This window comes from Bos grunniens, chromosome 1 (assembly GCF_055505025.1).
Source record: "Bos grunniens cultivar Pamir isolate PY7600 chromosome 1, Bosgru_T2T1.0, whole genome shotgun sequence".
Lineage (NCBI taxonomy): Eukaryota > Metazoa > Chordata > Mammalia > Artiodactyla > Bovidae > Bos > Bos grunniens.
The window spans coordinates 92,611,849-92,629,995 of NC_141165.1; the positions used below are offsets into that span (position 1 = coordinate 92,611,849).

At 37.3% G+C, this 18,147-nt stretch overlaps 1 protein-coding gene across 6 annotated transcripts in view; it reads left to right on the top strand.

The window, feature by feature from the left end:
* Positions 1-18,147, top strand: part of GSK3B (glycogen synthase kinase 3 beta) — a 214,947-nt gene that overhangs the window by 128,183 nt on the left and 68,617 nt on the right. For all 6 annotated transcript variants that reach the window (XM_086404344.1, XM_086404335.1, XM_086404351.1 and 3 more), the window contains exons 4-6: positions 9,927-10,037; positions 13,278-13,408; positions 17,912-18,018. In XM_086404344.1, the coding sequence (XP_086260470.1) occupies positions 9,927-10,037; positions 13,278-13,408; positions 17,912-18,018 (349 nt within the window). The remainder of the gene's footprint in view (positions 1-9,926; positions 10,038-13,277; positions 13,409-17,911; positions 18,019-18,147) is intronic.

Genomic DNA, 18,147 nt, shown 5'->3' on the forward strand with positions numbered 1-18,147 from the left:
ACCTTAGTGCATTTAGTTACTGTGTCTCTTAGGTTCCTCTTGGCCATGGCAGTTTCTCAGACTTCCCTTGTTTTTGATGACATTGGCAGTTTTGAGTACTGGTAGGTAGATATTTTGTAGACTGCCTCACTATTGGAATTTTTCTTATAAGAAACTAGAGTTATAGGTTATTTGGAAAAAGACCACAGAGTGCCATTTTCAACACATCACGTCAAGGGTATGTGCTGTCAACACGATTTGCTATTAATCTTCATCACCTGGCTGACCTTGTATTTTTCCGTTTTCTTTACTGTAAACTTACTCTCCCCCCTCTTCCATGCTGTATCCTTTGAAAGGAAGTCACTATCCACAGCCCACACCTAAGAAGAGGGGAATTATTTTCCTTAAGGGTAAAGTCGCTGTGTAAATTATTTGGATTTCTTTTGGATGCTGACTGTTTCTTTATTAAGCTGTTTTTTATTTATATCAGTGTGGACTCATGCATATTTACTTTATACATTGGGTTATGATGTAATAGTACTTTTTTGTAGTTTTAGGAAAATCAAAAAAATTGTAGAAAGATGCTCAATCTCATTCATAATTTTAAACATTCTATTTTTATTATTATTATTAATCAAATGTTCCTGCTTTGGTCATTGGGAGCTCTGCAGTTAGCCGTCTGTTCTCCTTTGTCATAATTCAATTACTGTGGGCTTCAGTTTTGTTTTGGTTTTGGATTTTGAACATGTCTTTACTTTCTGGCATATAGATTATTTTAAATTTCTTTTCACAAATCTTAAGTCATCTTTGTGTGTGTGCATGCACATACAGACAGGCACAGACACAGAATTGTTTTCATAGACTTCATTCCTAGATATGGCATTGCTGAGTCAAATTGGATGTGTCTGTTCATCTTCACTTTGGGATGAATATTTTAACCCACTGACTTCCCAAAAGATTGCAAGAATTGTACCAGAAGTGTATAATGGTACATTTTGGATAGACAACTTTCCAATACTTAGTTTTCTCAGGTTTAATTTTCTTTTCCAATTTGATATGTAAGAAATGGTAGCTCATTGTTATGGCCTTTTTTTAATTATGAATTTTAATTATGAATGAGATTGAGCATCTTTCTACATTTTTGTTTGCCATTTGTACGGCCATATATTTGTGCCCCTTTCCACTTTCTTCTATTAGAATGTTAGTCTTTTCTTATTGATGTACAGGAGCTATTTGTATTTTAAACAAAAACAAGTAAACTCTTTATCATGTGTAAACAGTTTTTTCCCCAAATTGTCATATTTTTATTTGGTTCTGTTTTTTTTTAAGCTTTACATTTTTATGTAGTCAGATTGGCATTGTTTTCCTTAATAGCGTATAAATGTTTTGTCCTCCAGTATTTGCAAACACATGTATTTTTTTTCTTCTGGTACAATTTTTTTCAAGATTTTGTCTAATTTTAGTATTTCTTTTCTTTGAAGGTGTGAGGATAAAGGTGAAGCTTGCCTTAATCATTGTTGTATGCTAGGTGCTCATCACCTTCCCCACCCTCTCCCCCAGTCTCCCAAGCAAAAGAATATTTCTCTTTTTTCTAGTCCATACCGTTTCCTGTTAGTATTATTTCCATCTTTAGCCAGCCTGGCACATTCATCAGAGAAAAGGCATCTACTTTGAAGATTTTTCTGCAGTGCAGGTATCCTAAACTCAATTCTGAGGAGAACCCTGGGTTACCATGAGAGTTTGTTGGATGTCTTTACTGGGTTCTCTTACATGCTGCTTTGCATCCCATCAAATTTTTAGAATGATAATGCAGTTCTACTTACAACTGCATCTTCAAGCAACTTTGTTTGCTCAAGTTGAAAACTTGGGGTAAGAGCATCATAGTAAGTTGTATCTGTTTTCCAGTGGATGAAATTATCCTAGTTTTTGCTGAGTTTTTGTTAAGTGTAATCAAAATTTTGTCATCTAAATGTCTTAAGAAGGCAATGGCACCCCACTCCAGTACTCTTGCCTAGAAAATCCCATGGGCGGAGGAGCCTGGTAGGCTGTCGTCCATGGGGTCGCTAAGAGTCGGACACGACTGAGCGACTTCACTTTCACTTTTATACCTTGGAGAAGGAGATGGCAACCCACTCCAGTGTTCTTGCCTGGTGAATCCCAGGGATGACGGAGCCTGGTGGGCTGCTGTCTGTGGGGTCTCGCAGAGTCGGACACGACTGAAGCGACTTAGCAGCAGTTTTACAGTGGAGCTCATAGAGGAGGAGCTATCAGCAGTTTATTGTTGTTCAGTCACTCAGTCATGTCCGATTCTTTGCAACTCAAGCAGAGAGTCAGGTATGACTCTTGACTGGACATGACATGGACTGCAGCACGTCAAGCTTCCCTGTCCTTTGCTGTCAAGGGACAGTTACACTATACCTACAAAATGGACAGACCTCCACTAAGGTTCTAAAGAAAACTGACAAGCTTTTGATTAATTAATAGAGTGAATAAATAGAATTTATTTGAGCAAAAAGATAGACATATTAATCTGCAAAGTACTACTCCAAATATAATTTGAATCTCCGTATTTCTTATAGTGTAATAAATGAGAACAGTTGACCTGTTTTTAGTAACCTTCCTTTGTGGTATTTTGTTAATATTATGAATAAAATATAGTGCCTAAAAATGAATATCATTCATACATCAAATAAAGCCTGAATTATGCAAAGTAGAGTGGAATTATCTTTGTTGATCTGAACACAGTACTTCTTTTGTATCACCTTAATATTACATCAAATTTTTTCATTAGCTACATCTCAATGTTGATTCCTTTTGAGCTCTATTTGGTTACACCTGTCATTTATTTTCCAGATGAATTACTATCAAGTCTTAGGTGTCTTTTTATGTAATGAATTGATACTTTGATTTTAATCATAGGGTTTTATATTTATCTTTCTTAAATTTTTTATTGTTGATTTGGCTTAGCATTCTAGACTACTAGCATCCTTTAAATTCTAACTGGTCTTCCATTTTAAGGCATTTTCCCTAGGTTTGTGGCAATATTAGGTGGTTTGTTAAAGTCAGGAAATTGTAAATTGACTGGCAGATCCATCCCCTGATGTGTTTTATTTGACAGGCACTTTTTTTTTTAAAGTAACATGCTTTTAATTATATCTTAATCTAATCTATTTTACCAGCTACCACCTCTTACTGTGTTATACATTTTGGCTTCACACATCTGCATTTGTTGTTTAGGCTTTTGCAGCCCTTAATAAAGGAAAACATGTACAAAAATAGACTTACATTAATCTGCAAACTGCTGCTCCAAATATAATTTGAACCTCCATATTAGTCATAGTGTAATAAATATAGCCCTACAACTAGAAATCTTCCTTGAACTTGGCATTCATTTTTTAGTCTGTTTGTTCTTCACTTTTGGTATGATTATTTAGCACATGAGTTAAATTACCATACATATTTCCAGGTCATTCATAAATATATATTGTGATTAGCTTTGTCAAAAGATTTTTTTAAAATCAAGAAACCTGTAATCATATAATAGTTTAAAAAGAATAATTTTGATATCTGTATTAATGACCTTTTATAAGAAATGGGGTCCTCAGACATAGCATTCATTTTACTTATTCTCCCTAACACCTAATCACTTATTTTAGATGTACAGAAAAAAATGTGGTATTATTTCTTTTTAAAATTGATAATAGTTAAAACTAAATCTTTATTCTGTGCCAGGTAATATGCTTCAAGAGTTGTATATGGATCATCTCTTAAAATTTCATGACAGCCTTTTAAAGTATGTATCATTAGCAGTACTGTTCTCTAGTGGACTGTGGCTTCAGGCAGTAAAGTAACCTGCTGTGGTCACATGACTTGTAGCAGAGTTGGGACTTCTGTTAGTTTGTGTGACTCATGCTAACCTTGCCTCTTAATTACTACAGAGTATACCTTCTCTGCGTTTTTTTATTTCCTCTTCTTGTCATGTTCTAGAACCTTGTTTCATCAGTTATCCCTTTCCTTTCTTAAAACTTTATTCTATTTTTATCCACCCAGCTTACAAATAAATTTGGCTCTCTTAGCCATTAAAAAGTACAAACAAAAAGCTCATGAAGATTTTTTATTTGACTTCTGTTTCCCCTCAGGTTACCAGTTCTCTCCTTACTTTCACCATTAGGGATTTTATAAGAACAAACTAGATTGACTGCCTCCTGTTTCTCACCTATCATCTGCTCACTCTTGAGCTCAGTACAGGTTGGTTGCTGCTGGCACCGTGGACTGAAGCTGCTCTTTCCAGCACCATCACTGAACCATTTTATCTCAGATTCAGAAGCCTTTTCAGTTGCATCCTTCCTGCTGTTGAAACACTTTGCTGTTCCCCATCTCAGGATTATTAAAACTCAGCTTTGGGTCTTTCTGTGCTAGTCTTTCCTTGCTCTTTTATGTCTCTTAGTGCTTGTTGCTGAGTTGTCCCCCGGAGGTCTCCTGCTTCTTAAGTTTCAAGGATCTTATACTCCTTTCCCCGCTCTTAAGTGAGTGGTTCTGTTCTTATAGTTTCATCTATTGCCTGAGTCTCTAACTGTGCTCTACTCTTGTTTTCTGAATTTGACTTGACCAACCATCTAGGTATTTCCAGTCACCTACAAAACATAGCTACCTAAAATGTTCTCATGTTCATTAAGTAAAAGCTCAACTAACTTTTTCCCCCCTCACACCTTTTTGCTCTTTCTGTGTTCCTTGTCTCATTACCTACCTAATAGCCCAAGTTTAGAGACGCTAAATTAATCCAAACCTCTTTGTTTCTCAGGTTCTATTACTGTCTGGTGTAACTAGCCGGTATACAGTATACCTGCCCCATGCCTCATTTTTAAAAAATCCTTATTGCCTATGTCCTGGTCCAGGTCTTGGATTCTTATAGGAGATTTCCAGCTGCTTATGCTACTTTGATTCTCATTTTCCCAATTTCCCTCTTCTCCATATCCATTTTTCATAGTGTTGTTTAGTTAAAACTTGGCAGACCATCATCCTAATTTTTAGGTAATATCCATTCCCTCTGATCTTCATTTATTCAGCAAGTATTTTTTGAATACCTGCTGTGTGCTGGACACTATTCTAGGTGAAAATAGAGCAGAGGACAAAACAAAAAAAAAATGCTTTCCTTCATGGAGCTTAGTCCTCATGGGGCAGAAGCCAACAATAAAAAGTAAACTCTGTGGTTAGAAAGTGATAAGTATCCCTGGAAAAATGATGAAGGCTGATGGGAACTAGGGGTAGAGGAATGGGTTACAATTTGGAATGGGAGAACTAGGGAAAGCCACTCTAAAACTCACACTAGAGCAAAGATTTGAAGGAGTTGAATAGAGTGAGCTCTGTGTATATCTGGAAAATAATATTCCAGACTGAAAGATTGATCAGTTCAGAGGCCCTGAATGCCAGAGCCTGCCAAATGTGTTCAACAAACAGCAGGAGGCTCTTGTCTCCAGAGAGGAGTGAGCCAGAGGGAAGTAAGGAAGTGTATGTGTAGGACCTTGTAGACCATTTATCTGTAAGAATAAATCTTAATGAAGTGGAGTAGAAGAGATACAGTCTACTTTATATTTTATTGATGTTGGATTGTAAAGGGCTGGAGTTGGAAGCAGGGAGACTGTTTAGGAGGATATTGCAGTAATCCAGGTGAGAGTTCAGAGTAGCTCAGACCAGGGTTGTAGCAGTGAAGATGGTAAGTAGTGGTTGGATCCTGGATAAATTTTACAGATAGAACTATTAGATTCTTTTGATATGGGAATGTATGTATATGTTTGGGAGAAAGTAGAGAGTGGAGAAGAAATGATGATTCTAAGGTTTTTACCCTGAACAGTGTCAAGTACATATTGGATATACTAACCCGGAGAGTATATCCTTAAAGGCAGAGGTCCGGGATACATATGAATTTGGAAGTCATCAGTGTTTAGTAATACTGAGCTGTTAGACTGGATGAATGGGCTTACACAAAGAACAGAGATCTGAGGACTGAGCTTTAGAATCCTCTGTTCATTAAGAGATAAAGCATAGAAAAAATAAAGAGCCAGAGAGCTGTCCTTAAGATAGGATGAAAGCCAAAAGAGCGTAGTGTTCTAAAATCCAACTGATTCAAATATTTCAAAGAAGGGAACATGATCGATTATTTCAGATCATTGCTAAGTCAAGTATAAGAGAGGGGAAAGATGTCTGAAAATTGGCATTGAATACAGCAACAAGGAGATTATTGACTTTGATGAATAATTCTGAGGGAATAGTGGTGGTGAAATTTTATTGGCGTAAGTTTTAGAGAGAAGGAGAAGAACCAGGTATTGGAGAAAGTCAATTTAGACCCCTTTTCTGAAGAATTTTGCTGTTAAAGATGCCAGAAAATAGGATGGTGGAGATCAGTGTGATTAGAGAGAGAGTTTTTTTTTTTTAATTGATAGGAGAAATAATAGCATGTAATGCTCTTAGAAAAAGAGAATAATCGACAGAAAAAAAGTTACTAGAGCCATGACTATGAATAGGAAGAGCAGAGTAGTTTGTTTACATGCAGCAGAGTTTGGCTTAGAAAGGGGCTTGGTCAGCGTATCTCTAGTTAGAGTAGTGAAGGAAAAGTATATAGGGACAGAAGCTGGAAAATGGGTACATGTATCATGTAGTGGTGCAAGCAAGGTCATAAACTGAGGGTAAGGATGAAAAAAGAGTTATAAAAACAGGGAGCAGGGCTTTGCTGTTGTTTACCAAGTCCCTCGTTAGAAAGTGAGGGTAATGCTGGACCATGGAATTTAAGCTAAGTGTGGAGGAAGGAGAGGAGATGATGAAAGACTGGGGAAAATGTAAAGGTAGTAGTAGCGTCAATGGCATGCTATCTTAATGAACTGTTTTCCTGACATCTGCTGTGTTCTTTGATGCCCATATCTTGAATGTAGTTTTCTGTCTTGATGACACCACCATTATGGCAGAAAGTGAAGAACTAAAGAGCCTCTTAATGAAAGTGAAAGAGGAGAGCAAAAAAGTTGGCTTAAAGCTCAACATTCAGAAAACTAAGATCATGGCATCCGGTCCCATCACTTCATGGCAAATAGATGGGGAAACAGTGGCTGACTTTATTTTTCTGGGCTCCAAAATCACTGCAGATGGTGATTGCAGCCATGAAATTAAAAGACGCTTATTGACTATGCCAAAGCCTTTGACTGTGTGGATCACAATAAACTGTGGAAAATTCTGAAAGAGATGGGAATACCAGACCACCTGACTTGCCTCTTGAGAAACCTATATGCAGATCAGGAAGCAACAGTTAGAACTGAACATGGAACAGACTGGTTCCAAAGAGGAAAAGGAGTATATCAAGGCTGTATATTGTCACCCTGCTTATTTACCTTCTATGCAGAATACATCATGAGAAATGCTGGGCTGGAAGAAGCACAAGCTGGAATCAAGATTGCTGGGAGAAATATCAATAGCCTCAGATATGCAGATAACACCACCCTTATGGCAGAAAGTGAAGAGGAACTAAAGAGCCTCTTGATGAAGTGAAAGTGGAGAGTGAAAAAGTTGTCTTAAGGCTCAACATTCAGAAAACGAAGATCATGGCATCTGGTCCCATCACTTCATGGGAAATAGATGGGGAAACAGTGGAAACAGTGTCAGACTTTATTTTTGGGGGCTCCAGAATCACTGCTGATGGTGATTGCAGCCATGAAATTAAAAGACGCTTACTCCTTGGAAGTAAAGTTATGACCAACCTAGATAGCATATTAAAAAGCAGAGACATTACTTTGCCATCAAAGGTGCGTCTGGTCAAGGCTATGGTTTTTCCTGTGGTCATGTATGGATGTGAGAGTTGGACTGTGAAGAAAGCTGAGGGCCGAAGAATTGATGCTTTTGAACTGTGGTATTGGAGAAAACTCTTGAGAGTCCCTTGGAGTGCAAGGAGATCCAACCAGTCCATTCTGAAGGAGATCAGCCCTGGGTGTTCTTTGGAAGGACTGATGCTAAAGCTGAAACTCCAATACTTTGGCCACCTCATGCGAAGAGTTGACTCATTGGAAAAGACCCTGATACTGGGAGGGATTGGGGGCAGGAGGAAAAGGGGAGAACAGAGGATCAGATGGCTGGATGGCATCACTGGCTCGATGGACATGAGTTTGAGTGAACTCCAGGAGTTGGTGATGGACAGGGAGGCCTGGTGTGCTGCGATTCATGGGGTGGCAAAGAGTTGGACATGACTGAACTGAACTGAACTCCTTGGAAGGAAAGTTACGACCAACCTAAAGAGCATATTAAAAAGCAGAGACGTTACTTTGCCAGCAAAGGGCCGTTTAGTCAAGGGTATGGTTTTTCCAGTGGTAATGTATGGATGTGAGAGTTGGACTATCAAGAAAGCTAAGTGCCGAAGAATTGATGCATTTGGACTGTGGTGTTGGAGAAGACTCTTGAGAGTCCCTTGGACTGCAAGGAGATCCAACCAGTCCATCCTAAAGGAGATCAGTCCTGGGTGTTCATTGGAAGGACTGATGTTGAAGTTGAAACTCCAGTACTTTGGCCACCTGATGCGAAGAACTGACTCATTGGAAAGGACCCTGATACTGGGAAAGATTTAGGGCAGGAGGAGAAGGGGACAGTGGAGGATGAGATGGTTGGATGGCATCACTGACTTGATGGACATGGGTTTGGTGAACTCCAGGAGTTGGTGATGGACAAGGAGGCCTGGCGTGCTTGCGGTTCATGGGGTCGCAGAGAGTCAGACATGACTGAGCGACTGAACTGAACTGAAATGCCCTTTCATACTGAATTTAGATGATATTTCTTTTACCTGCACCCTTACTTTCTTACTTCCTCTGCAGTGACTGCTGACATAATAAATGCTGAAAATTGAAATTCTCCACTTTAGTTTGTTAGATAAGATGACTTCAAACTGGGAAGATTGGGAAATTTTGCTTGCAGATATTCCCACTCGGTAACCAGTTCTAGACTTGAACACAGGGATTCTCAGCTTTGTGTTCTTCCTTCCTTGGAGAAGGATATGGCAATCCACTCCAGCACTCTTGCCTGGAAAATCCCATTGACGGAGGAGCCTGATAGGCTACAGTCCATGGGGTCGCAAAGAGTCGGACACAACTGAGCCACTTCACTTCACTTAACTTCAGTTTGCTTATCTGATATTCACATGAACATGGTGAAGGTAGCACTCTGTTCTTCTTTCCTCCTTGGTACTTAGTTGGAATTCCCTTCTTTGTTTCCACTGAACTTGGATTGGTGTCTTTGTGCTGCTGTGAATGGATATTTAAACGTAAGACTTGTAGTATTCTTGTGAGTATGATAACTCAGTACCTTATAAGTTATTCCTTTGTTTTTGTTCAGTTAATTGTAGAAGACATGTGGTTATTTTACTAATTATAGGCTACAAATAACTATAAAATCTTTTTGTAAGGTTAAAGAAATTTTGAAGCCCCGCTTTTCATGTTATAGTTGAAGAAATGGAAGCATATACAGATTAAATGACTTGCATACATCAGTTAGCAGAGCGAGGGTAGCAATGCACATCTCTTAGATCCCAGTTCAGTGCTTATTCTCCTACCATGACACCTTTCCTGATAGGATGAAGTGAGGGCCGTGATTCTCAAACTAGAAAATACTAAATTTTATGACAGATGATACCCTCTAAAATCGTTTAACCAAAATAATAGTTTAAATGTGATTTTAAATCTTACCAGTATTGAAATGACTGTGTTTTTGCCATGGAATTGTTAGTTTAAAAAAATGTGGTAGATTTGTTTTTGCTCTTATGGTTATATTCTGAATTTATTTTTTATAATTAAAATTGAACACATAAATCTTTGCTTTAAAAATCCAAATAAGTGAATGTATAGAGAATTTACTCTAATTTGAATATTTAAAGACTAGTTCCTAATTTTGTTTTTTTTGGTTTGTTTTTAATAAACTTTCAGAAAGATGAGGTCTATCTTAATCTGGTGCTGGACTACGTTCCGGAAACAGTCTACAGAGTCGCCAGACACTATAGTCGAGCCAAACAGACGCTCCCTGTGATCTATGTCAAGGTATGTAAAAACAGAGCAGTTTCCCATTTTAGAGGTATTTATTATGAGCAGAGGAGAGTGCTGGGTGTGTTTCAACTATATTATTGCATCATACTGAGGGAAAGCTGCATAGTAGGTGTTTCTGGAATTTCATTATAATTGTGTACAGTTTTAAGTGTGAAGCCTTCACCTTTTAAACTTTCATGACCCAGGTACTAAAAATACTTTTCATCTTTCTGACAAATTTTTTCACAAATAATCATGGATTTTAATTTTGGTACCCATAGCACCTTTTTATTTAATTTCTTAAATCCCTTATTGTGCAGAGCAAGCATATCATATAAAATTATAAAAATATGGTTATAAATATTAATAAATTCAATGTTTTACTGCCATTTATAGATATAGTATGTCTTTAGCTGAAGTTTAAACTTTTGGTGATTTTAAATATGCATAGACTGTGTTGAGGTGTTATTTAATTTGGGGGACCTGATACCAATATTAATCTTGTTTATTTGCTGTAACTCATGTTAATAGTGCTTATGGTTAGTCATGTCCAACTCTTTGTGATCCCATGGACTGTAGCCTGACAGGCTGCTCTGTCCATGGAATTTTTCAGGCAAGAGTAGTGGAGTGGGTTGCCATTTCCTCCTCTAAGGGAACTTCCATCCCAGGGATCAAACCTATGTCTCCGGGCTCTCCTGCATTGGCAGGTGGATTCTTTTACCACTGAGCCACCTGGGAAGCCTACAACCCATGTTAGAGTGGCCGGTAATTGATCCAGCATAATTATGAAGTTGTTGCCGGGAGAAACATCAATATATATATAACTTATATGCCAAATAGATAATGAAAAATGCTGAGCTGGATGAAGTACAAGCTGGAATCAAGATTGTAGGGAGAAATATCAATATCCTCAGATATGCAGATGACACCACATTTATGGCAGAAAGTGAAGAAGAACTAAAGAGCCTCTTGATGAAAGTGAAAGAAGAGAGTGAAAAAGTTGGCTGAGAAGTCAACATTCAGAAAACTAAGATCATGGCATCCGGTCCCATCACTTCATGGCAAATAGATGGGGACACAGTGGAAACAGTGACAGACTTTATTTTTGGGGCTCTAAAATCACTGCAGATGGTGACTGCAGCAATGAAATTAAAAGATGCTTACTCCTTGGGAGAAAAGTAATAACCAACCTAGACAGCATATTAAAAGCAGAGCCATGAGGGAGGGTATGGGGAGGGAGGAGAGAGGAGGGTTCAGGATGGGGAACACAGGTATCCCTGTGGCAGATTCATTTTGATATTTGGCAAAACTAATACAGTATTGTAAAGTTTAAAAATAAAATAAAATTTAAATTAAAAAAAAAAAAAAAGCAGAGCCATTACTTTGCCAACAAAGGTCTGTCTAGTCAAGGCTATGGTTTTTCCAGTAGTCATGTATGGATATGAGAGTTGAACTATAAAGAAAGCTGAGCACTGAATAATTGATACTTTTGAACTGTGGTGTTGGAGAAGACTCTTGAGAGTCCCTTGGACTGCAAGGAGATCAAACCAGTCCATCCTAAAGGAAATCAGTCCTGAATATTCATTGGAAGGACTGATGTTGAAGCTAAAACTCCAGTACTTTGGCCACCTGATCCAAAGAGCCGACTCATTGGAAAAGACCCTGATGCTGGGGAAGATTGAAGGCAGGAGGAGAAGGGGACAACAGAGGATGAAATGGTTGGATGGCATCACCGACTCAACGGACATGAGTTTGAGTAAACTCCAGGAGTGGTGATGGACAGGGAGGCCTCACGTGCTGCAGTTCATGGGGTTGCAAAGAGTTGGACACAACTGAGCAACTGAACTGAACTGAATTATGAAGTTGTAGTAGATTATTAGAAAAATGTTATTTGTTTAACTATGACATTGTGAAAATTAACTAGGAGTTTAAGTTTAAACCCTGGAGGGAGGGAAAGCCTACCCACTCCAGTATTCTGGCCTGGAGAATTCCGTGGACTGTATAGTCCATTTTCGTAAAGAGTCGGACACGACTGAGTGACTTTCACTAAGTTTAAAAGTTCACATATCTTAAGTACAATTTTTTGCATTTTACCTTTTATACAAATAACTCTAGAAAATAAAATGGCATTGACTGTAAATGTTTTGAGTATCAAAACATTCACTTAATAGTAACAATTTTAAGCTTTATAGTAATAAAATGGATTTTGCTGATGAGATTACTATAGTATTGTTAGTATGTTCCTCTGTCTTAAGTATTTCATGTAAATTGTTGATGAGATATATTTTTGTAGGAGTCAAAACACTTCATTTATAGGTGATACCTTATGTCAATGCTTTATCTTACCTTTAACTGTCTTTTTGTTATTTTTCACCAAGACACTGATATCTTTGATTTGAATCATGTCAAAAGTTCTTTTTATGGTATATAAGTTTGGGTTACAAGTCAGAAGGTGAGTAGTCAGAAAAATTTATAAGTGAATCAAAACACTGACCTTGAAACAAATAGAAAGTTTAAGATACACTCAAGTTCTTTACACAAAGACCCCCTTTTCACCAGTCAAGAGTCTAATTCTTTCTTTCACACAGACCCAGTTTTTCACTGTATCTTGTTTTGTAATAAAATTGATGTATTTTTTTTTTGACTGATGTCAATTGTCATCTCGGATATGCTTTTAAACGGCATTTTGAAGTCTACTTAATTCTGAAGGATGTTAACAGAAGAGTGGTGGTGCTATTAATAGATTTACTGATGTCTTGAATAGATCATTGATTATAGATTTTCTCAGTTCACATGTGAATTTTCCCAGACCTCTGTATCAATAACCTCTGGGCCTGACAAAGGATGATGAATTGGAAAAAAACAAAACAGAAGACTGGCTTATGGTCTAATTGTTACTTAGTCATAAGATTTGGAATATCCCTCTGAGTTTTTAAATTTGTGCTTAGGGGAAAAAAACAGTCTTGTGGTTAGTAAAATAAAAAATTATAAAAGCAAATTGTAAAATTTCCTTTTTTAAGTTGTTAGAAGATGTTTTATATACATGTTACAAATATAACTTTGGTTAACTAAACTATAATTAGCTAGTTGATAAAGAAATGCCATGAAGCTTGTTAAAGAAAGATTGAGTGCTAACAATCCCCAGCATTTCACTTGTTCTTTTCTGGAAATCTGTTACTTTGTTTCCTGCTTAAGGATTCTGAGTTGTTCGGGATAGAAAGTAAATATTCATTTAATGTTTACTCTTTATTCCAGTTGTATATGTATCAGCTGTTCCGAAGTTTAGCCTATATCCATTCCTTTGGAATCTGCCATCGGGATATTAAACCACAGAACCTCTTGTTGGATCCTGATACAGCTGTCTTGAAACTCTGTGACTTTGGAAGGTAAACTAGCTCTCTTTTCCTTCCTTCTCTAATCTTCAACCCCACCCTTCTACCCTATCTGTTCTTTCAGTTACCTTTTCTTATACTTATTTAGGGAGTATCAACTAGTACAGTTTCTGGTGGGGATAATTTTTGGTAAATTCTCTCAGAATTATAAGTGTAAATCATTGGAAAAGACTCTGATGCTGGGAGGGATTGGGGGCAAGAGGAGAAGGGGACAACAGAGGATGAGGCTGGATGGCATCACTGACTTGATGGACATGAGTCTGAGTGAACTCCGGGAGTTGGTGATAGACAGGGAGACCTGGTGTGCTTCGATTCATGGGGTCGCAAAGAGTCGGACACGACTGAGCGACTGATCTGATCTGATCGTCTTTCACCCAGCAATTTAACTCCTAGAAATTGTTCCCATTTATTATGTGTATATATTCCTTTTTCAGTAGGAACTAATTTAAAAAAAAATATTATTATACCTTACTATGTATTATGTATTACTATGTATTATGTATTATGTACTATGTATTATGAAAGATGATGCTGTGAAAGTGCTGCACTCAATATGCCAGCAAATTTGGAAAATTCAGGCCACAGGACTGGAAAAGGTCAGTTTTCATTCCAATCCCAAAGAAAGGCAATGGCAAAGAATGCTCAAACTACCGCACAATTGCACTCATCTCACACGCTAGTAAAGTAATGCTCAAAATTCTCCAAGCCAGGCTTCAGCAATATGTGAACCATGAACTTCCTGATGTTCAAGCTGGTTTTAGAAAAGGCAGAGGAACCAGAGATCAAATTTCCAACATCCACTGGATCATTGAAAAAGCAAGAGAGTTCCAGAAAAACATCTATTTCTGCTTTATTGACTATGCCAAAGCCTTTGACTGTGTGGATCACAATAAACTGTGGAAAATTCTGAAAGAGATGGGAATACCAGACCACCTGACCTGCGTCTTGAGAAACCTATATGCCTGTCAGGAAGCAACAGTTAGAACTGGACATGGAACAACAGACTGGTTCCAAATAGGAAAAGGAGTTCGTCAAGGCTGTATATTGTCACCCTGTTTATTTAACTTATATGCAGAGTACATCATGAGAAACGCTGGACTGGAAGAAACACAAGCTGGAATCAAGATTGCCGGGAGAAATATCAATAACCTCAGATATGCAGATGACACCACCCTTATGGCAGAAAGTGAAGAGGAACTCAAAAGCCTCTTGATGAAAGTGAAAGTGGAGAGTGAACAAGTTGGCTTAAAGCTCAACATTCAGAAAACGAAGATCATGGCATCCGGTCCCACCACTTCATGGGAAATAGATGGGGAAACAGTGTCAGACTTTATTTTTGGGGGCTCCAAAATCACTACAGATGGTGACTGCAGCCATGAAATTAAAAGACACTCCTTGGAAGGAAAGTTATGACCAACCTAGATAGCATATTGAAAAGCAGAGACATTACTTTGCCAACAAAGGTTCGTCTAGCCAAGGCTATGGTTTTTCCAGTGGTCTTGTATGGATGTGAGAGTTGGACTGTGAAGAAGGCTGAGCGCCGAAGAATTGATGCTTTTGAAGTGTGGTGTAGGATAAGACTCTTGAGAGTCCCTTGGACTGTAAGGAGATTCAACCAGTCCATTCTAAAGGAGATCAGCCCTGGGATTTCTTTGGAAGGATTGATGCTAAAGCTGAAACTCCAGTACTTTGGCCACCTCATGCAAAGAGTTGACTCATTGGAAAAGACTCTGTTGCTGGGAGGGATTGGGGGCAGGGGGAGAAGGGGTGACAGAGGATGAGATGGCTGGATGGCATCACTGACTCAATGGAAGTGAGTCTGAGTGAACTCCGGGAGTTGGTGATGGACAGGGAGGCCTGGCATGCTGTGACATGGGGTCGCAAAGAGTTGGACACAACTGAGCGACTGATCTGATCTGATCTGATTATGTATTATGTATTATTAAGTCACTAAAGTGACTTAGTAGTAGTATGTATTATGTTAACTGTGTATTGCTGCTGCTGCTGCTGCTGCTGCTAAGTCGCTTCGGTCGTGTCCGACTCTATGCGACCCCATAGACGGCAGCCCACCAGGCTCCGCCGTCCCTGGGATTCTCCAGGCAAGAACGCTGGAGTGGGTTGCCATTTCCTTCTCCAGTGCGTGAAAGTGAAAAGTGAAAGAGTTAACCTCAATTTAGAGATTAGGTAAAAGGCTTAATTAGTAGCTGTGTTTTCTTCCTTTTCCTCTACAATTTAGTTTATTTCTCTCTTTTTTATTGCAGGTTACAGTTTTCTTTCTGTCTTCTTAAATGCATTGCTTGGTAAAATATATAGTGTAATAAGAATTAATCTTTTTCATCTTTATAGTATTGAGCATTTTGTGCCTCTCTGATCTGACTTTTCAAGATGAAATCAAGCCTGTATCCACATGTAACTCAGGCAGTTAAACTTTCACTTCCTTTCTAGTGTTATTACCTTTAGTACTCTCTCTTCTTGTAATCCCCAGACATCATATGTCTTGAATTCTCACCAGTTTTTTTCATCCTCACAAATTCTTGCTTTCCATCTCAGCTGCTTATTGATATTGACCCACACCTGCTAATATTGGTATTCTTCTTCTTTGTAATGCTTTTTATATCAACCCACAGATTAAATTTTGGTTTTAATATTGTATATATTTTCCACAGGTTGTCTCTTGGGGAAAAGTCTTTAAAAAAAAATGCATATCTGTTTTCTCATGCGTTAATTCTTAGTCTCACAAAAATGTCCTTTTAGATCATCTGCTTTTTACAGTTTTCTAATTTCAGACCTCTGTCACAGGATTCAACTCATTTTGCAGGGCTCTTAACTGTTCCTTCAACTGTAAGAAGTGGGTAAAGGATTTTAAATCAAAAACTCTTATTTGGTGCTTGAACAAGCATCTGTAAGATAAAATGCCCAAATCAGATGAATTTTATTATTATGTCTTTCCCCTGCTTGAGAGTGACTGACTGGTGTGGACTGTAAAAATACTTCTGAGATACCAAGTTAGTGGAGTTTCTGTTCTCACCATAGTTTTAGAACACTGTTTCTATGGGAGTTTTTTTGGGACATAGAAATCACTTTGTTTTAATATGTTTGGGATAGGGATTTCACTTCTGTGGTAATGATAAGAATAGTTCACTTTTAGTGGCTCTGATAACAGAGCTACTGTTTTGTTTTTAACGTCTGATTTGAGCAAGTAGAGTTTGGGATACACTTTGAAGGCAGCTTCATCAAGTAGTGAAAAAAATCTGTAGGCTGTGGTATTTCTAATACTACCTTTATCTTATAGTGAATTTTCCGACAATGTAATTGGAATCTGTCTTGTTAATTTAATAAATCCTTTATAAGGTAGAAACTTTTGTCAGTTATGCTGTGAAAGTATCTTAATTTTCATACAGCCTAAAACAGGGATTAGTATTTAATAATTTATGAAATGTTTGCTGTATGTGGATAAACTGTCTCCCACCTTCAAAACTTGTGATGAAGAAAGATCAGGTTATGGTCAGCATTACCAGTGAACAGAAATAAATGGAAGAAAAGAAAGCCCAAACTGAAACCTTTGTGACTATTTTCATCTGCCTCTACTCTGATTTTCTTGTACCTTTACCTAAAAAGATTTTTAAAAAAAATTTTTTTTGTTACTTTATTTTTTACTATTTTGATTTTGTTGTTTGTATTTATTTGCTGTATTTATCTTCCCTATTATTGTATGTCAAAATGATTAGCTTCTATAGCAGTATATTTCAGTGTATCTTCAAGTTGTTTTGAGACATTTCAAAAGAAACTAATTTTAATTTAATATTTAAAATACATGCCACAAAGTATTTGGAAAGGAAAGTTGAATTAGAGAATATGTGATTTGATTTGTTAATAATTTACAACAGTGGAATTAGAATTCATAGGCTTTGAATTATCTCTGCCCTACAGGAAATGACCTATCTTTTTTATTGGATAGCAGATGTTAAGACAGCTAATAAATTGACCAAATGGTGGAAAAAATAAAGTAGGTTGGGTCTGCAAGCCATGGGATACTCACTCTGAATCAGAAGTCAAATTTTAATAGAGTGGCCAATTTCTTACCCATTTAAAAAACATATTGGGTAAGCAATATTCATTCTTATAATCAATTATAGTGCTTTTTGGTAAGGGGAATTACCTGTTATATTTCTGCCCTTCTTTGTATTTTAGAGTGAAATTCAGGGGAAAATAGCAGAAGAAATTCAACATTTATCATTTTTTTATTTTTTTAAAACTCTTCAGGTGACAGTTGACAAATGCATTCTTTAAAAGTTACTATTCTTTTTTCAGAGTGATATGTTAAAATTATGTTTCTTTTGTTAGAGTTATGGCTCATATTTTCTTTTTTTATATATTGCATGATTGGAATTATGGGACTCTTAGATTAAATATTATATTGCAAATGATAGCAGTTAAGGTTCTTTTATGGTTTAGATTTAATTAAAGAATTTCTGCTTTTGATTTTTTTTTTATTAGTGCAAAGCAGCTGGTCCGTGGAGAACCCAATGTTTCGTATATCTGTTCTCGGTACTATAGGGCACCAGAGTTGATCTTTGGAGCCACTGATTATACCTCTAGTATAGGTAAGTACTGTATCTGAATATAATAGCTTGTGATTATGCATTATATCTTGTTTTTAGTAATTTAGTAGTACTAATCTATACTTAAATATAAAGATATAAATATGCCCTGAAATATGTTTCTTCTTGAAG